Source organism: Melopsittacus undulatus, chromosome 3, assembly GCF_012275295.1.
Source record: "Melopsittacus undulatus isolate bMelUnd1 chromosome 3, bMelUnd1.mat.Z, whole genome shotgun sequence".
Taxonomy (NCBI): domain Eukaryota; kingdom Metazoa; phylum Chordata; class Aves; order Psittaciformes; family Psittaculidae; genus Melopsittacus; species Melopsittacus undulatus.
Window position 1 is genome coordinate 13,575,771 of NC_047529.1, and position 17,697 is coordinate 13,593,467.

General features: G+C 49.2%; 1 protein-coding gene across 2 annotated transcripts in view; it reads right to left on the reverse strand.

Annotated features, from left to right (window-relative positions):
* Positions 1–238: 238 nt before the first annotated feature.
* HADHA (hydroxyacyl-CoA dehydrogenase trifunctional multienzyme complex subunit alpha) overlaps positions 239–17,697 on the reverse strand; it is a 28,579-nt gene continuing 11,120 nt past the window's right edge. For both annotated transcript variants that reach the window (XM_034060560.1, XM_031046565.2), the window contains exons 8-20: positions 15,596–15,718; positions 14,825–14,943; positions 13,925–13,981; positions 10,125–10,234; positions 9,107–9,241; positions 7,819–7,990; positions 7,017–7,103; positions 5,184–5,324; positions 3,857–3,925; positions 3,283–3,478; positions 2,305–2,419; positions 1,902–2,047; positions 239–830 (exon numbers count right to left, since the gene is read on the reverse strand). In XM_034060560.1, the coding sequence (XP_033916451.1) occupies positions 685–830; positions 1,902–2,047; positions 2,305–2,419; positions 3,283–3,478; positions 3,857–3,925; positions 5,184–5,324; positions 7,017–7,103; positions 7,819–7,990; positions 9,107–9,241; positions 10,125–10,234; positions 13,925–13,981; positions 14,825–14,943; positions 15,596–15,718 (1,616 nt within the window). In that variant the 3' untranslated portion in view covers positions 239–684. The remainder of the gene's footprint in view (positions 831–1,901; positions 2,048–2,304; positions 2,420–3,282; positions 3,479–3,856; positions 3,926–5,183; positions 5,325–7,016; positions 7,104–7,818; positions 7,991–9,106; positions 9,242–10,124; positions 10,235–13,924; positions 13,982–14,824; positions 14,944–15,595; positions 15,719–17,697) is intronic.

Consider the following 17,697-nt stretch of genomic DNA (forward strand, 5'->3'; position numbering starts at 1 on the left):
TCCCCACGGGGGACCCTTCTGGTCTTTGCCTGCTCGATTTGCAATTACAGGCGGGTCCATCTGCCAGAATAAGCCCGGCAGCAGTGCTCAGGGCCAGACAAAAGAACCGGAGGCTCCTCACAGCCCCTGATTGATGGCAGAGGTGACAGAGGCAGCCTTTGTTCTGCACTGCCTCCAGCAACTGCCAGCAGCCCCTCGGTGGGTGGCTCAGCCAGCAAAAGCAGAGAGGACCCCAGAGGATTGCCTGAACGCTTTATTTCCGACTTGAACAGTTCTGTTCCTCGGTGCTGAGAGGCTGCTGCCCCAGCGAGACGGGAGGACAAATAGGTATGGAGTCCAAACCCAGGAGATGGGGGCTTATTCTGTTGGAAGTTTACGGAAAGGCTGCGGGGCCGGTGCCATCCTGGGTGCAGCCTGCCCAGTGGGGAGCGCTGGAGATCACAGCATGGAGGTGAACGCAAAAGATCTCTTCCAGCAAGGAGCCACCAGGCCCACGCTGGCACAGGACGGACGTGCCCAACACACAGTAGCTGCTGCTAAGGCACTTGAAATGAGGAGAAGCCATGAGGCGATCCGCTGCCACTCTCCTTCCTCCCCTGGGTGCGTTGGAGATTACCTACGGATTGGGGTGCCTCTGGAGCTCGAGCTGTCGGCGCGTCACGGGCGGGTGGTGTGGGGCCACGCTCACTGGTGGAATTTCTTGCTGGGGTTGCTGGCGTAGTCCAGCAGCAGCTGGCACGGCGTGAACTGGCAGCCGTACACGGCCTCGTACTTGCGCAGCTTGTCCACCAGCTCCCTGGCTCCGTACGAGTCTGCGTACCTGAAGGGACCTGCAAGCACAGGGGACACAGCTGTGCCAAGGAGGCGAGAAGCACCAAGGGCAAGAGCACTGCATTTGACCACTCCATCCTTCTCCAAAGGAGAGCCCCAGGCTCTCAGCAGGGCAATCCAGGACCTGGTCCCTGCCTGCCCACCTGCACAAAGCGGACACACTCGACTGCTGGGACTGCTCTCTTGCCTCAAAGGGTGGAATGCAAGGCACGGGGCAGAAGCACTATCTCATGGGTCAAGAGCCCCTGGTACCCTTCAGGTGCAACCCCAAACTCAGCTCATGTCTCATCCATGGCCACAACCACCCACCCAGGTTGCAGATGGGTCCAGGAGCACTTTGCTGATGCTCTTGGCTGGGCCCAGCAAGTATCTTGGCCTGAGATGTGCTTTGCCCCATGGCTGAGGTTGTCAGTTCAGCTTTATCTGTTGTCCTGGGGCACAATTTCTGAATTCTATGTGCAGCATGAGTAACATTCCAGCAGTGCTGGATGTGTGCCTGCCCAGCCAGGCAAGTTGCAGTGGTAAGATATGAGACACCAGAGCCTCATTTTTCACCAAGCATTGTATGGCTGCACAAAAGCAAGCCAGGGATTTTCTCAAGTTGCAGAGCCTTTGCAAGTCCCCATCCCCCCTACAGCCCACAGCTATCAGGCATGGTCAAAGCTCTTCCATCAAAGTTCTCCCAGGAAGTGCTGATGAGGCTGGAGCCAGCAAGGCTCTGCCTTCTTATTCAAACCTGAAGACACAGCAAATGACCTGGTTGGAGTGTTTTGACTCCAGCAGCCACAGCTCTGTTAAACAGCTGTTACCAGTACAGGAACTCCACAGGGTCCTTGCCAAAACATCTGACAGCAGCTCTCAGGCTCACTGCTACCTCTCATAGGGTGGGAATGCTGGAGTAACCTCTCTGGCTCAGGCTTTACATGGGAAAAGGACACCTGGGCTTGTAGACTGCAGCTCAAACTTGACCTTAACATCTGCCTTGCCTCTGGTGCTAGAGCTCACTAGGGAAGCCCGTGACAAAGCTGTTGAACCAAGCCATACAGCCTAGCTCAGCTGAAACCCCTTACCTCCCAGGCACGGTGGGAAGCCCAAGCCGAACACAGCACCAATATCTCCCTCCAAGGGGTTGCTGAGGATCCCTTCCTGCAGGCACATGGCTGCCTCATTCACAAACCTCGTCACCAAGCGCATCTGGATGTCCTCCTCAGTGCAGCTGCAAGGAAAGGATGTAAGGGCTGTGCAGGTAACAGGAGCTGGAGGGAGGAGCACATGATGCCAGCATGCACGGGAGACTCTCTAAAGCCAGGGGGAGAGGATGGGTTCTCACATTGGGGTGTCCCTATCCACATGTGGATAAGGACTATGCTCTGTGCCATGTCCCAAAGCAGGCACATAAGAATGGCAAAGGCTTGATCAGGTCAGGGGTGGGAGCCAGCCCACACCACCACTCAAACACGCACAGCTACTTACACATCAGGATTGGCTGGCACTTGGAACTGTGCTAAGACCTCGTCCATAGCAGAATTGACACTCCTGTTCTTCACCCCCTCTTGGTAAACATAAAAACCTTTCCCTGTCTTACGACCTGCCGAGCATAAAAAAACATAGTCACATCCTGCCACACATCCCATTTGCTCCTGACATCTTTGCCACTGATGATATTGTGACTCCTGCTGCTGTTAGCACAGGTAGATCCTTCCAGCACAGGCAGCATCTCTGCACTTCATAGGAAGCCCATTTACTGCCTCACTAAGGACAGAGTGAAAAGGTCCCATGTTCAGCCAAATCCTTAATGAGATGTTGCCTCTGTGCCAGGCCCTAATGTCTTCACTACTACTAGAGGACGGTCAAATAAAACCACAATTTCTGTGGCTAGATCAGCAAAAGGACCCTGGGAGCAAGGGACAGAGATGACAAGATCTGAAGAGCAACTCTTTCTGCCAGGAGTCTGGTCACAGCATAGGTCACTGGAGGATGAGAGCTATCATGGTGTATGTGCAGATCCCACTGATGGACACTACTTTGTTTTGGCATGCTCAGAGACCCAGCTGCCTCTGGCACCCAGCGGCATGGCCTCTATCATGTGGATGGAGCTTCTAAAGCTCAGCTCAGGGCTTGTTTCACCTGAGAACATTTATTTCCAGCCACTTGCTCCCTGTGTCCCAGGGCACTAGGGCAGGTTTCAGGAAGGGGCCACAGAGAGGTTCATGAGATCTTGTCTGCTGCCTTTGCTTTGGGCAGCATCCTGCCAGCTGCTGCTGGTTCTGCAAAAGAAGGTCTGGTTGCAGCCAGAGGTCTACCCAGGGTACAGCTGGGAGGGATTCCAGACCCATTCCCAGGACTCTTTATGACTGCTCACACCTGAAGGCAGAAGAAGCTGATGGATACCAGTGCTTTTCCTTGAACAAAGGCGAAATACGGTAACACTAAACCAACCTAGTGTCTCACCTAAGAAGCCTTTTTGCACCATAAGCTTGAACAATTCGATGCTGCCTCCTCCAAAGCGCTCGCCAAAGGCCTTGCCAAGGTCCTCAGCCACGTGTGCAGCCACATCGACACCCACCTCATCGATCAACGTGGCAGCACCCACAGGAAAGCCAAAGGCTGTAGAGATGGTGTCTATTTTCTTTGGGTCAATGCCCTCCTGCAGGAATAGAAGGGGAAGCAACGGTATTTCTGGGTGAGTGTCCCGAAACCAGTGTGGGGCAGAAATCCCTCACTCATCTAGGGCCACAGACTGCAACCAGTCCCATTAGCCATCTGATGACTGACAGGGGCAGTGTCATCGTGCTCACCCCATTCCTGATTCTCCCTGGTGCTGTGTAGGGAGGAGAGACCCTTGTTACCACATCCCATCAAACCCCAGCTCAGCCAGTAGTGGTCTGGGGACAAGCACAAGGACGGGGGCTGGTTACACACCCCCCTTCCTGGCCAGGGCTGGGGTCAGCCTGATTGAGGGTATGGAAGAAGCGCAGTTTACATGACTATTTGGCAGAGGCACAGTAGCTGATGGGATACACACCTGGAGAACTCGGACCACTTCTGCCAGCATCGGTCCCAGGCACCTGGTGGTGTAGAAGCCAGGCCCATCCTGTGAAGAGAAGTGCAGCAGGAAGGCAGGTGAGTACAAACTGCAGGAACACGGCCCCTCTTGGCAGCACAAGAACTGCATTTCATGGCCCAAGCTTAGGCACTGACACACAGGACAAGCACACTGAACTCCATTTCTAACAGTAAGCTATAGACTACTAGGACAGGTTATTTTATCCTGGAGGGCTCTGCAGTGTTTGAAGACCTCCACAAACTCACTCACTGGAAGTTCTCACCAGAGTGGTTTTATCTGAAATAGTGCTTGGAGGCTCCAAGCAAGCTGCATAAGTCCCCTTGCTTCACCAAACCTATCAGGCTGACAAAGGAAAGGGTGCTCAGCACAAGCAGAACTGGCACAAACTGGTTGGTTCAGCTCTGAAATTGCTCACAAAGTCAGGAAGCAGGAGATTACCTGAAAACTGCCATGCCAGGAGGCATGTGGGGATGAGGGTCAGAGAAGCAGCACTGTATCTCCACTTGCTTTGAGAGCACTTTTTGACAAGCCAGTTTTCCCAGCACCACTGGAGACACCTGCTCAGCACTGCTGGTAACCTCACACACCAGTGAAAACACCAATCCGATAATACACTTCTCTAGCTGCCCTGAGCCTACTGGATGAACCTCCCACCTAGCTCAAACAGCAGCCCTGCTGAGCATGAGACCAGCTCCACTTGTAAGACCGTGAGTTCAACAGCAGCTGTCAGCTTGATGAAACACTTGAAGCCCATGGTTTTTCTGAGGCTCTGCTACCTCCTCCTAGAGACCACAGTAGTTTGTTCTCAGCTGCTGCCTTGCTGTGCTCAGTCTTCACCCTCCGCTTGGTATAGATCTTTGCCTACACTTATATATGTATTTCTGCCCCCCTCTCACACAAGTTTTAGATCCAGAAAGAGGAGGGTTACTGCTCACTGACCCTCTGTCCTTGCCGCCTGGCAGGGAAAAGAGGTGGTGAGAATCCTGCCCCACCTCTGCTCTCAGATGCCACTACAGACTCAAGCCTCCTGGAAGCTGTGTAGAGCAGGACTGCCAGCTCCTCATGCTGGCTGATCAGACTGCACCTGTGCCTCGTGGCCTTCCATGGCTGCTCCAAAGGACACTTCAGGGATCATCTGCACCTGCCATCTTCTAACCTCCATTTTTCCTTCTCAGCATGAGTAGCTAATGCCAGTGTACCCTCAACCATCTTTCAGCCTCCTCAGTGCATAAGCCTGCCCTTTCATTCATTATCCCAGCTTATATTCTGTGCAGTGCTCCCTCACCTTTACTACGATGACGACCTTGCCCTGTTTGAGGCCAACAGCAACGGCAGAAGCAGCTGTGTCCTGGGATGTTTTGTCTGTGGTGATGATTTCCAGCAGCTGCATTCTGTCAACAGGGGAGAAGTAGTGCATCCCAATCACCTGGGCAGAAGGAAGAGTTCAGGGTTAAGACAGACTTTGGCTCCCCGAGTAATCTGCTATGCAAGTCAAGTGCCCAGCTGCAGAGGGAAGCAGGGCTGCAAGACCCACCATCACCACAGTGCACTATCCATTCACCCACACACTCCACTGTATCCCTTTCTGACAAAAATGCTCCTCAACTCCCTTCCCTCCTTGGCTTTCCTGAGGACATATCACATGCCCCACAGTTCCTGCCTCAGTGAGGACAAAGGGGTAACACAGGATCAAGAGTGCTGCTCAGCTCTCTTTATGCTTGTTAATAGTCTGGCAACAAAAGCTGCCTGGGAATCTCAGTAAGCTCAGTCCCCAGGTAAATCACAGACACTGTGTGACTGCAGGTACTGTGTGAGCTGGCTGGGGAGCCACATGCCTGGGTGGTGCTTCTGCTGAGCATCGAGAGTGGAACAGCAGCCACAGAAAACAGGTGTTGATCAAAGTCCCTCTGTTCTGCTTGTCAATGATTTGTTCCTAGGTTTTCACCACAAGCATCTGTCACTGGAATAATCTCCTTGGGGACCTGGTGACTTCCCAGTGTTGGACACTGTTGAGATTTGTCTGGACAGGGTGCTGGGACATCTAATCTAGGTCACACTTTGCCTAGAAAGGTTGGACCAGATGATCCACGAGGTCCCTTCCAACTTGATATTCTATGCTTCCTTTTTTTGACAGTAAAGTGAATTTAAGGATGAGAAGACATGCTTCAAGAAACTAAATGCGGAGGTAAGAGCAGCCTTCCTCTGGGAACAGCATTTAAGTGGAGATTATTTGGCAGTGTGATTCACTTTCTTAACACGACCATGTAATCAACTTGTCACCTTCATGCCTCTGGGAAGCTACACTTGGCACTAAGATCTGCCAGAGGAGCACCTGCTGGAGAGAGCTGCAGACTGAAAAACTAATTTAAGAAAATACACTAATTAGTTAACTGATTTCCTGTTAGTTTCCTATATAGAGTCATTACACAGTCAATTTATACAGCAAGAGGAAGTTATTTGCAAGAAGAAATAAAACTCAGTTTGCATTTCCGATGTAACTAAGGTCTGACAGTAAACCAGGAAGAGGCTCATGAATATGAGAGGAACCTCCAACAGTTGCTCTTGACATCCTGTTCATGTAGATCATCTGGAGCCGGAAAAAAACCCCCAACCTTCCTGCAGGAGCTGATGCCACGGCTGACCAATGCTGTGATTTCAGCATCTCTGAGTTCCGCTTCCAGTCACTGACCTTCCTTCCCTTTTTGCTGCTAGGTTAGTGTCCTCTCCAAGAAGGCGTCAGCATTCTCCCATCATGGCAAATCACTCCTAGGTCTAATCAGCTTATCAAACTAACTGAAGTTGTTGACTGGAATCGCTCGAGTTCTTCCTCAGCTTCTCTGCACCCATGTGCATTAACATTTCCTGGAAGTGCACTGACCTCCCTTCTGCACCCTGCCTTGATAACATCACACTTGGGGCAAGTCTACCTTCACCCACTTCCTACCCATCCAAAGATCAGAAGCTCTTTGTTCAATGCTTGCACTGGGGGCAGAGGATGAGCTGTTTCATGGTTGAGGAGGAAGTAGAAGTTCCCAGCACTCACCTCCAGCAAAGACAGTTTGCCCCTAACAGGCAGCTCAGTGCAGAGCAGAACAGGCAGTTGGCGCTGGGTACTCACCTTCTCTGGCCTCTTGCTAACAGAAGCAATCTGGCTGATTGGGAGGGCAGATGTGTTACTGGCGAAGATACAGTGAGGAGGGATCACCTGTGGCAGGGGGTGGAAGAGACAGTGTAAATGCACAGGCTGCGGAGACAGGTGCAGAGTGTGATGTGCAGAGCGCTGTGAGAACAGCACAATCACCTGGCAATCCTGACAAACCAGGCAAACTTGATTTTCTCTGTCAGCATTAGAAACCAATTCTAAAGAAACAGCCCAAGTCAGCCAGATCTGACTTCCCCTGAACTCTCCACAGGTCTGCAAATCTCAGAGCGCCCATGTTTCTGCCAGATCACAGTAATGGCATTACACATGGCAGAGAGGGACTTCAGAAAGGTGCACAGACCAAATCTTTTACCATCCAATTACTTCCCCAACTGTCCTCTTGAACAGAAAAGTGCAGTGGTGGGAAGCTAGAGACAGCAGGTAAAGGAATATAAATTGTGGAGATATCAAAAGACATTACTATCATGTCCGTGTTGTCAGACAAATAGAAGTGTTTTTGGAGTGGTTCCCAGGAGTCAGCAAATGTCAGAACTGTCCCATTCAGCTAAAAACTACTGACTCCTTACTGAACAGTAAATATCCTTAGAGAATAGAAAGGCTGCCCTTACCACTTACCCCTCTACTGACATAAATTGCACCAAGCACTAAACTGCAGCACAAAGGAGATGTGACAAACTCAGCAGTGCAGGACAGGACTACCTGAGTCTCCACCATACGAGGCCACATCTAGCACAAGCTGCTCAGAAACAATACTCACAGCTTCCACTTCCTTCAGCACTTTATGCTTGATGTTGATGTCCTCAAACACTGCCTCGATCACCATGTCTGCCTTCTCAAAGCCCTTGTAGTCCAGCTGGCCCGTAAGGCTGCTGAGAATGGAGTCCCTCTCAAATGATGTCAAGCTCTTCTTCTTCACCTTGCTGTTCAGCCTAGGGAAGGACAGCTTTGTCATAACTCCATAGCAGGCCAGGCTGCTGGAGGTGCACCATGCCAGCAAGGGCATCCCTGCCTCCCTCCTGGACCAAAATCACCATCTCCAATCCAGAAAGACTGACACTGGCCTCTCCTTCCCCCTGGAAAAAGGAGAGCCCAGCTCACACAACTCAGCTGGTGCATTAGTCTGAAAGTCAACTAGTCTGAAGGTCAAGGACAAGCATCTACTGGAGTTCAGCAGAGGACTATGAATATGATTAAGGGACTGGAGCATCTCTCTTATGAGGAAAGGCTGAAAGAGCTGGCCCTGTTAAGTCTGGAGAAGGGATGACAGAGAGGGGATCTCATCAATGCATACAATTATCTCAGGGGTGGGGGTCAATAGGATGGGGCTACTCTTCTCTGTGGTGCCCAGTGACAGGATAAGGGGTAACAGCTACAAACTGAAAAACAGGGAGCTCCATCTGTATACGAGGAAGAACTTATTTACCATGAGGGTGATGGAGAATTGGAAGTGGCTGCCCAGCAAGGTTGTGGAGTCTCCTTCTCTGGAGGTATTCAAAACCCACCTGGACACAATGCTGCACAGCCTGCTCTAGGTAAACCCGCTTTAGCAGGGCTGTGGGACTGGATGATCTCCAGAGGACCCTTCCAACCCCAACCCCAACCAGTGATTCAATCACTGATAGTCCTGATGATGCACCGCTGAGCACTATTATTGCTGAGCCAGGAGGACAGGGGAAAGAGATCCAGCTTTTCAGAAGTGTGACCCAATGCCTCGCCTAACATGGGCTTTTAGGCAGCCAGGGTTATTCCGTTCCCCCTTAGCTCTATAAGCTACTGCTGTACCTAAAAACTAAAGCAATGGTCTGTTAGGTCATCTACCTACCTAAGGAGCTAAGGCTGAATACACTAGGCCTATTTCATAGCAATATACCAGCACACTGCATAGAAAAGAAAGCACTAAAAGAAAGCACTTCTGTGACATCTGATGGTAGAAGACTCCAAAGGAACAGAGGTGTCAGGAGCTCCTGACTGCTTGAAAGCAGAGGAGAATTTTGACTGACGGCAGCCCTACTCCATCCCAAGTAAATTCCTTTTAATTCACATACCCCTTGAAGATCTGCTGCTGTCCTCTGTCCAAGCCTTGCTGTGCTGTGTCCTTCAGAATGGTCTTTAGCCCTTTATCCACTGAAACCTGTGCAATGCCAGCTCCCATGAGTCCTGCTCCCAGCACTGCCAGAGTCCTGTACAGAAAAGGACGAGGGGACACGTTTAAAAGTAGAAATCATAAAATCATAGAATAGTTAGGATTGGAAAGGACCTCAAGATCATCTAGTTCCAACCCCCCTGCCATGGGCAGGGACACCTCACACTAAACCATATCACCCAAGGCTTCATCCAACCTGGTCTTGAACACTGCCAGGGATGGAGCATTCACTACCTCCCTGGGCAACCCATTCCAGTACCTCACCACCCTAACAGTAAAGAATTTCTTCCTTATATCCAGTCTAAACCTCTGCTGTTTAAGTTTCAACACATTACCCCCTGTCCTATCACTACAGTCCCTAATGAATAGTCCCTCCCCAGCATCCCTGTAGGCCCCCTTCAGATACTGGAAGGCTGCTATGAGGTCTCCACGCAGCCTTCTCTTCTCCAGGCTGAACAGCCCCAACTTTCTCAGCCTGTCTTCATATGGGAGGTGCTCCAGTCCCCTGATCATCCTCGTGGGCCTCCTCTGGACTTGTTCTAACAGTTCCATGTCCTTATGTTGAGGACACCAGAACTGCACACAATACACCAAGTGAGGTCTCACGAGAGCAGAGTAGAGGGGCAGGATCACCTCCTTTGACCTGCTGATCACTGAATTTCCATTGCTGCTGACAGATTCCCACAGCTCCTGTCCACTCAAGAACTATTTTTAGTGAAATTATGCAAGTTTTCACTTGTGGGTGAGACCTCCCAGCTGCAGAGCATTAGCCTTTGGAAGGCTGGAAATCAATCTGTGCTGCTACACTGCTTTTCAGGACTGTAGACCACTCACTCCAAGAACAGAGGTCCTCCAGAGGTCCTCTCTCTTTAGCAGAGGTCCTCCAACCCATCCTTCAGGCATCCCACACATGCACTTACTTGACCTCTCGCTGAGGTGCTCCAAACTTGTTCTTCTTGCAGTGTGTCTGCCCGTGGTAAAGTCCTATCAGTGCTTTGGATTCCTTAGTCATTGCAAGTGTGCCAAAGTTCTGGAAGAAAGGAAAGAGGAAGCAGAGAGTTTGGCATTTAACATCTGTCTCACTTCCAGCACACACACACACACACGCACAGCCACAACTGCACAGACTAGTAGCCAAGTTAGAAAAGGAAGAAGGGACAGAGCATATGAATCCTCTGCAGCAAGGCACCTGCTGTGCTAAGCACGGTCTGCTTTGCTCCACTGCCTTCCACACAGGCTGCCAAAGAGCAGCAGGGAACTACTTGTTCAATGGCCTTTCCCTTAAACACTATCATTTAAACCACCTGAAAAAGTCTGTACCTCTTAGGCTCCCATCTGGAGGCATAGGGGTTCTGCCAGGGAACAAAACCAGCCGGTTGTAGTTCCATGTCCATCTCCCTCCTACCCACTGAATCATTCACAGCTCATTTCCACCCTCCCATCACAGCTTTGGGAGAAGCATTGCCTGGCAGTTCACTGCCATGATGATAGGCCAGAAATGACACAGCTACCTTGACCAGCCAGCAGCTGCAGGGTCCCTCAGTGCAGGAGCCACTTCTAGCTCCCCAGCAGCAGGACTGAATTTCACTTATACAGAACCCTTTCTCCCCTACGTGCATCCTGCTGTAGCTGGGACCATTGCCTGGGTAGCTTCCAAGTGAAATGCCTCTGCCCTCAGGCTTTGAGAAAAAAAATCTTTAAATAGGCCAGTTCTTACTGACAGCAGTAGCCTGGCACTATTTTCAGAGGATCATAGACCAGGCAACAAAAGCTAAGGCCTGCATAACCTCCTAGCGCTCAGCATGAAACGGGAAAGTAGTCAGGAAGACAAAAGACGGCATAATGCAACAGAAAACTAATGTTGTCTGAGCCAAGTCAGTTAAGGAGAGACACCTAATCAGTGTAGTTTGGAGCAGGCTGTGCCTTCCTTCTCCACATTCCTGTGACTTAGAGGCTTGTTAAAATATCAGAAACACAGAACCTGGAAGAGAATCTGCAAATCTCTTATCCTAGAGGAAAGAGGGAGGCATTAAAGAAGACACGACACTGACACTTATTATTCTTTAGAGTTCTGGGAAGATCTCCATCCTGCTGCTGTTCTCAGGAAAAAAACATTCATTCTTTTCAGTAAGGAACAGAGTATCCCAAGCCTTTTATTCAGCACCAGACCAAATGTGGGTGGAATGCATAACCAGAACAGACGGGATATACCCAGGAGATCACTGTTAAGGTAGGAGGCAGACAGCTACATCTCAGACCAGAACACTGTCACGAGGAGAGAGCAAAAGGAGCTACTAAGCACGGCAGGAAAGACTGGGATGTGACAGATAGCAGTGTGAGAAGCTGGTGAAAGTTACAGATAGTACTGTGGGGGACAGATGGATTTCACCAGCAGTCACAGGGCAGCAAAGTGAGCCATGACCCAAATGCAGAGATAACCAGATGGGAGCATTGTGGGTCTTCTGGGGAGTCAGGTCTTGCAGAGCCTTAAGTGTCAAGGGACCCACACCAGTGACACTGTGCACAGCCAGAATTACCTCTTCAGTATCAGAAGTAGCAAATTTGAGTGTGGATTGAGTGAGGAAAAACTAATCAGGGGAAGCTTGTTTATTGAGACAAAGACAAGGGCAGAGAAGGGGAGGGATTGGGATGACTGAAGATGAAGAAGCATGGGAAAACAAAAATTATGTGTATGTGTGTAATAAAAGGGTTATGCATGAGCAACCTGCCGGTGAGGACATTTGCCTGCTGAAGCACTGGGCCTGCCCACCACAGGCTGCCCTACATCCATATCAAACTCTATGCCTATCTTCCTTGGGTATGTCACTAGTAAACCTCAGGCAGGAATGGGTGGCATTTAAGACACAAGGTCCATGTGCCAAGCAGCTAGTCAGACTGGGCACTGTGGCCAACTGACAGATTAAACATCTACAGACAGCTAATAAAGGGGTGTATGTGCACATGTGAACTTCAATTCTGATCACCTAACCTGGAGGAACAGCATCAATCACCCACACTGGCCATGCCCATGAGCTGTTTGTGTTTATGTGGGTGTCACCAGTAAAGGCACCATGCTGTTTGTGCAGCCAGCCATCCATATCATGTGTCTGTGAGAACACGTGTGCATGTAGCTGTACCTCTGCAGTACAATATCTTCTATGATTGTAATATCTACTCAGCCTCACTACCGGCTGGACCTATACAGGGGAAAAGCAGCAAGCAGAGCAAGAGGTGAAGTCTTCTGGGTCTTGAATGCAAAAGACCTAACTACCCTTAACAGCTGATATTGGTGCTAAACTCAAATGATGTGCCAGGAAAGTAAAGAACTGAAAGAAAAGGAAGAATGATACAGAGGCTTGTTTCACAGAACCACCAAACCACTGAATGGTTGAGGTTGGAAGAGACCTGTGGAGATTGCCTTGTTCCACCCCACTACTCAAACCAGAACAGGCTGCTTCGGACTGTGTGTAATTGGGTTTTGAGTACTGCCACAAAGGGGGACTCCACAGTCTCTCTGGGCAATCTTCCTGCATTCCATCACCTTTACAGGAAAACAGTTGGTTTGCATATTTAAATGGAATTTCCCATTTCTGTTTGTGCTCTTATTCTGCCACTAGAAAAGGTAGAATGGAAAAGTGGAGCCTGGGTCCAACCTTCCTGTAAAGAAGGAGGGTTGGGTTCTAGCCAGATGATCTTTAAGGTCCCTTCCAACCCAAGCCATTCTATGATCTATACACATTGATAAGGTCCCTCCAAAACCTTCTCTTCTTCAGTTCCAGTTCTCACACTGTCTCTTTGTGCACCAAATGCTCTCGTCTTTAATCATCTTTGTGGCCCTTTCCTGGACTCTCTCCAATCAAGTTAGCCCAAGCCTGGACTAGTGCATGGGGTTATTCCTCACCAGGACAGCACTTGGCATTTCCCTTCACTCAGCTTCATGAGGTTCCTTTCCACCCTGATTTGTTGAGGTCTCTCTGCACGGCCAGTATTAGCCAGTACACTGAATTGGAGTGTCTACTAGGAAGGTTAAGTTTGACAAACGGACAAGGAGAGAGAAGTCCTATTTGGGGTGAGAAACTACTGCTGAAAAATACCCCACCTAATTTTCAGAAGCACCCAAAATCATCAATGGGTGAAAAAGGGCCAGCACAAAGTATCTGGACTAGGAAACAGGGTAAATGGCAAACCGAGAATATTTGAGACTTAGCACCCTGAAAAAAGATAATGGTGAAAAAGTGTGACAGAGTAAACAGAGCAGTGGTAAAAATTCACGTTAACTCTTGGAGGAAATGGCTTCTTTGCAGCAAATTGTCTGGAAACAATGAGGAGACCAAAAGCACTACACCCACACCTCTGGATACCTGTCCCAGGTGATAATCAGGGGAAACAAAGAGAGCTCAGACACATGGAGAAATCACAGTCCTGCTCCATGAAACCTGTATTGGTGAACTCCCCCGGGTCATTCCCTACTCAGAAAGGAAACACAGACAGGAATGAGAAAAGGCACAAACTGTTTTCAGAGATGAAGAACCCTGAAAAGCAGTTCTGTTGTTTAAGCAGGCCTTTTTCACACCCTTGCTGCCAGAAGAAGGGGCAGGGAGTGAGATACCATTCTGAGCAGCCTGGGATGAATATTATCCTTTGTGCGTGGTTAGATACAAATCCCCCCCCCCCCCACTACAGAATTCACTAAGTACAGCCAGGGATCTAATCTCCTTACCTGGGATTCAGTGAGGTATCCGGCGTCACTCCCCTGATCAAGACCAGTCTTTACAACCTAGTCAAAGAAGAACAATAAGGATATGCCACTGTTAAGTCACATCTGGCAACATCTACTCTTTTAACAGGATCACTTGTTTAGCTGCACCTCCTGTTTTCACATGTGATTCCTCTCCAATATTCAGGTAACACTTTAGACTTTCTGGGTCCTGTCCATGCTGTTCAAAGCAGAGCTATGGAACACCTTGTCCTTCTAGCATATAACAGGTATGATGGAAAGGGGGTTTCCATCAGGTTCATTTTCACACATACCTTGTGGTTTCACGGATTGATTTTCAGTAGGACTGTGCTCCTGTAATGACCCTGCTCTCAGAGTCAGAGCTGGACATTCACAGATCTTAGAGAAGTCTTGGCAACAACTTAACAGTGGGAACTCATTTTAAAATAATAAGGATTCAACCATGGATTGTGCCTGTAAGTCACACAGTGCCTGTGTAACCTGGGGAACTAACTTTTTAAGTATGGTGTGGTTCATGCTATGAAAGCAGCAATTTGTATTTTCTTAGCTTCAACCAGATTCACCCAACTCTTTGTAAACTAAAACTGCAGCTGAAAGTTTCATTTAGACAACGTATTACAGCCAAGCCTCCCTTCAACTGGGATTCTTGATCTACCCCTTACTGATGCCACTATCACCTAGATTGGTGATTATACCCTGGGAAGCTATTCTGAACTTTACCATGCTTGCTTGATGCATCACACGGCCAACACACACCAAGGCTGATCTGTGAAGATCAGGATGTAAGGCTTGGCTCAGAGTAATGAACTACCTTCCCTCCGTCTGTTGCCATGTTATCCCACAGGTCCACCACAGTTTCTTACACCTCACAGTGGGGATTACCTCAATAATCTTTACTGGAGCGGGGTAGAGTCCTTTGGTTTGTTTCTGAACTTTGCTTTCCACTGTCTTGTAGACTTGCTGCCTCACAAATGGAAGAGCCATGGCATAGTCTGTTATCTCTGCAAGATGGACAAAACATGTCTCAGCACAGTGCTACATGCACAATCAGCCTTTAAATGATTAACCAAAAGTATAGGTGTGAATGTCGCATTTCTACACCAGAACCTCAGCCCCAGGTAGCAGGGTCTGCTCAGGAGGATTTCTATGGCTTGTTTCACAGACAAGTCTCTTTTAGGGCTGCAGTATCCTCTTAATACAACTGGTGACAATCGGAGCTCTGGGGAGCAGAACTTGCACAGAGATGTCACCTTTTCTGGTCTCTAACTATGTAAGGGCTCCAGTAAAGAGGATTAGAGCAGAGCAAACCCATATGCCTCTTCCCACTTGATTACACAAGCTTGGTACAGAACTTGCTACTATAACTTTGAAGATGGGCAAATCCTCTGGAGACAGCTGTTGAGGCTTGAGTTCTCTTGAGGCTTGGCTCCCTTCTTCAGGAGCAGCACCATGTGCAGCTCTGGCAATGCCACCTCAAAATATGCAGAGCAATGTTTTCTCTACTAACCCATCAGGCTCAAGATATGTCTACAACATGAAATAACTTTGTTTTGCAAATGGAATTAAGTAGGAGCACAAACACAGACATGTGAAGAAAACTGGATTATACCCTCTACAATCCCTTGGGATCTGCCACAGTGTCTACAGACTTACTCTGTACTAGCCCTTTCGATCTTTTGGAAGACACAGTCCTGTTAGCTAGTCCTCTGGCAAAGCCAATAGCTACCTCCTCTAAATACTCAATTGTTCGTGCTTCTGGAGTCTTCACACCTGGCCCTGTGAATAAAAAAGGAACTTGTGAGGACATGCAGAAGAAGTTATCACTGATAGCTGAGGATGCAGAGGAGCAAGGATGAGACTAGCAACATGACATTACTTTGAATTACCACCACTTTATTCCCCACACCTACATGACTTTTCTTGCTGATGAACAGTGAGGGAAAGGCTCAGACAACTATATCAAGGCCCCAAGGCATATATTATACATGGCTTTATACACAAATGCCAAAACATCAGCTCCCAAAGGGAGCAGATAGCATTATGCTGCTTAAACATTAGTGCTACTTTCACAGAACCATAGAATAGCTTTGGAAGGGGACGTGAGACCATCTGCTCTGATCTGCTACTCAAAGAGGGGTCAAGTTCAAAGTTAAATCCAGCTCTGGAATTAGATCAGGCTGCTCAAAGACATGTTTTGCCAGCCTCTGGAGGACTCCAAGGGTGGAGGTCCCATCCCCTCTCTGCACCCCTGCTTCAGCACCTGCTCATCTTTTTGCAAATTGTGCCCTTTATTCCTCAACTTCTTATTTAATTTAATTGCAGGCACTCCTGGATCCCAGCAGAACTCCAGTGTGCTGCCTGCCCTCTCTCTTGCTGCACCTCTCCTTTCTTACATGGTATGGTACGTCTGTACAACACTGTTGGTATTAAACATACAGATGGCAGTTGTGAAGCAGTGTATCCCTGAAGATTACCTGTCCTGAAGCTGATGTCCAGTGAAACCTCCACCTCTGGCCCCAGTTGTTGGAAATCTCTCTTGCTTTACCTAGTGCAACACCCAGCCTAACTCAGAGCTGTCCCACAAACAATGAAGCAAGCCACCACAATCTCTGAGGGTGGGTTGCACAATTTCCAAGCACTGAACTGGTATCATCAGACAAGAGGACGGAGCGCAGGGCTGAAAAGGCAGTTGTGTGAACTTGCTAGAAGCACAATGAGTCACTGATGAAAGAGCAATGCCCAGTGACTCTGCATGGGCCACCACGAAGAGCCTGCAGGTAAACCTGCAGCCTTGGGCTGCCTCTGAACTAGAAGAACAAACCTGTTGAGGTTACAACTCTATCATACAGCTGCACAACCTCCTTAACCTTCACTGTAAACTGCTCCAGCTACACCCAGATGCTCCACAGAGTCCTCACAGCAAAGAAACCACCACAGCAGACAACTACTCTGACACAGGAGACAGTCAAAAACCAAAACTAAAACAGAAACCCCCTCCTCTTTCACCTGCCACTATTCCCTCCCTCCACCATGAGCTGAGGTCTTGAGAGAATCACAGAATAGTCTGGGTTGAAAGGACCTTAAAGCTCATCCAGTTCCAACCCCCTGCCACAGGCAGGGACACCTTCCACTACACCAGGTTGCTCCAAGCCCCATCCAACCTGGCCTTCAACACTGCCAGGGATGGGGCAGCCACAGCTCCTCTGGGCACCCTGTGCCAGGGCCTCACCACCCTCACAGGAAACAATTCCTGCCTCAGATCTCATCTCAATCTCCCCTCTGTCAGGTTAAAGCCATTCCCCCTTGTCCTGTCCCTACAGGCCCTTGTCAAAAGCCCCTCTCCAGCTTTCTTGTCAGCCTCTTTAGGCACTGGAAGCTGCTCTACGGTCTCCCTGGAGCCTTCTCGTCTCCAGGCTGAACAAGCCCAGCTCTCTCAGCCTGTCTCCATAGCAGAGGTGTTCCAGCCCTTGGAGCATCTTTGTGGCCTTCCCTGGACTCACTCAAACAACTTCAAGTTTCATCTCTCTGCACATAAATCTTGAGAGAATACACTCAGTAAACCACAGACGCTGCTGCCTACTGGAGGGTCTCATAGCAAGAAGCAAATAAAGCAGCATGTACATTTTGACCAGATCATGAAAGCTTGCTGTTGCGAAGTCTCACTCATGCCCTGGCAGTATGACAAAGCCAGTGTAGAGAAAAACAGCCCAAACAAAGCAACATCTTTCATGTTACAGGCAGTACACAAAAACTTA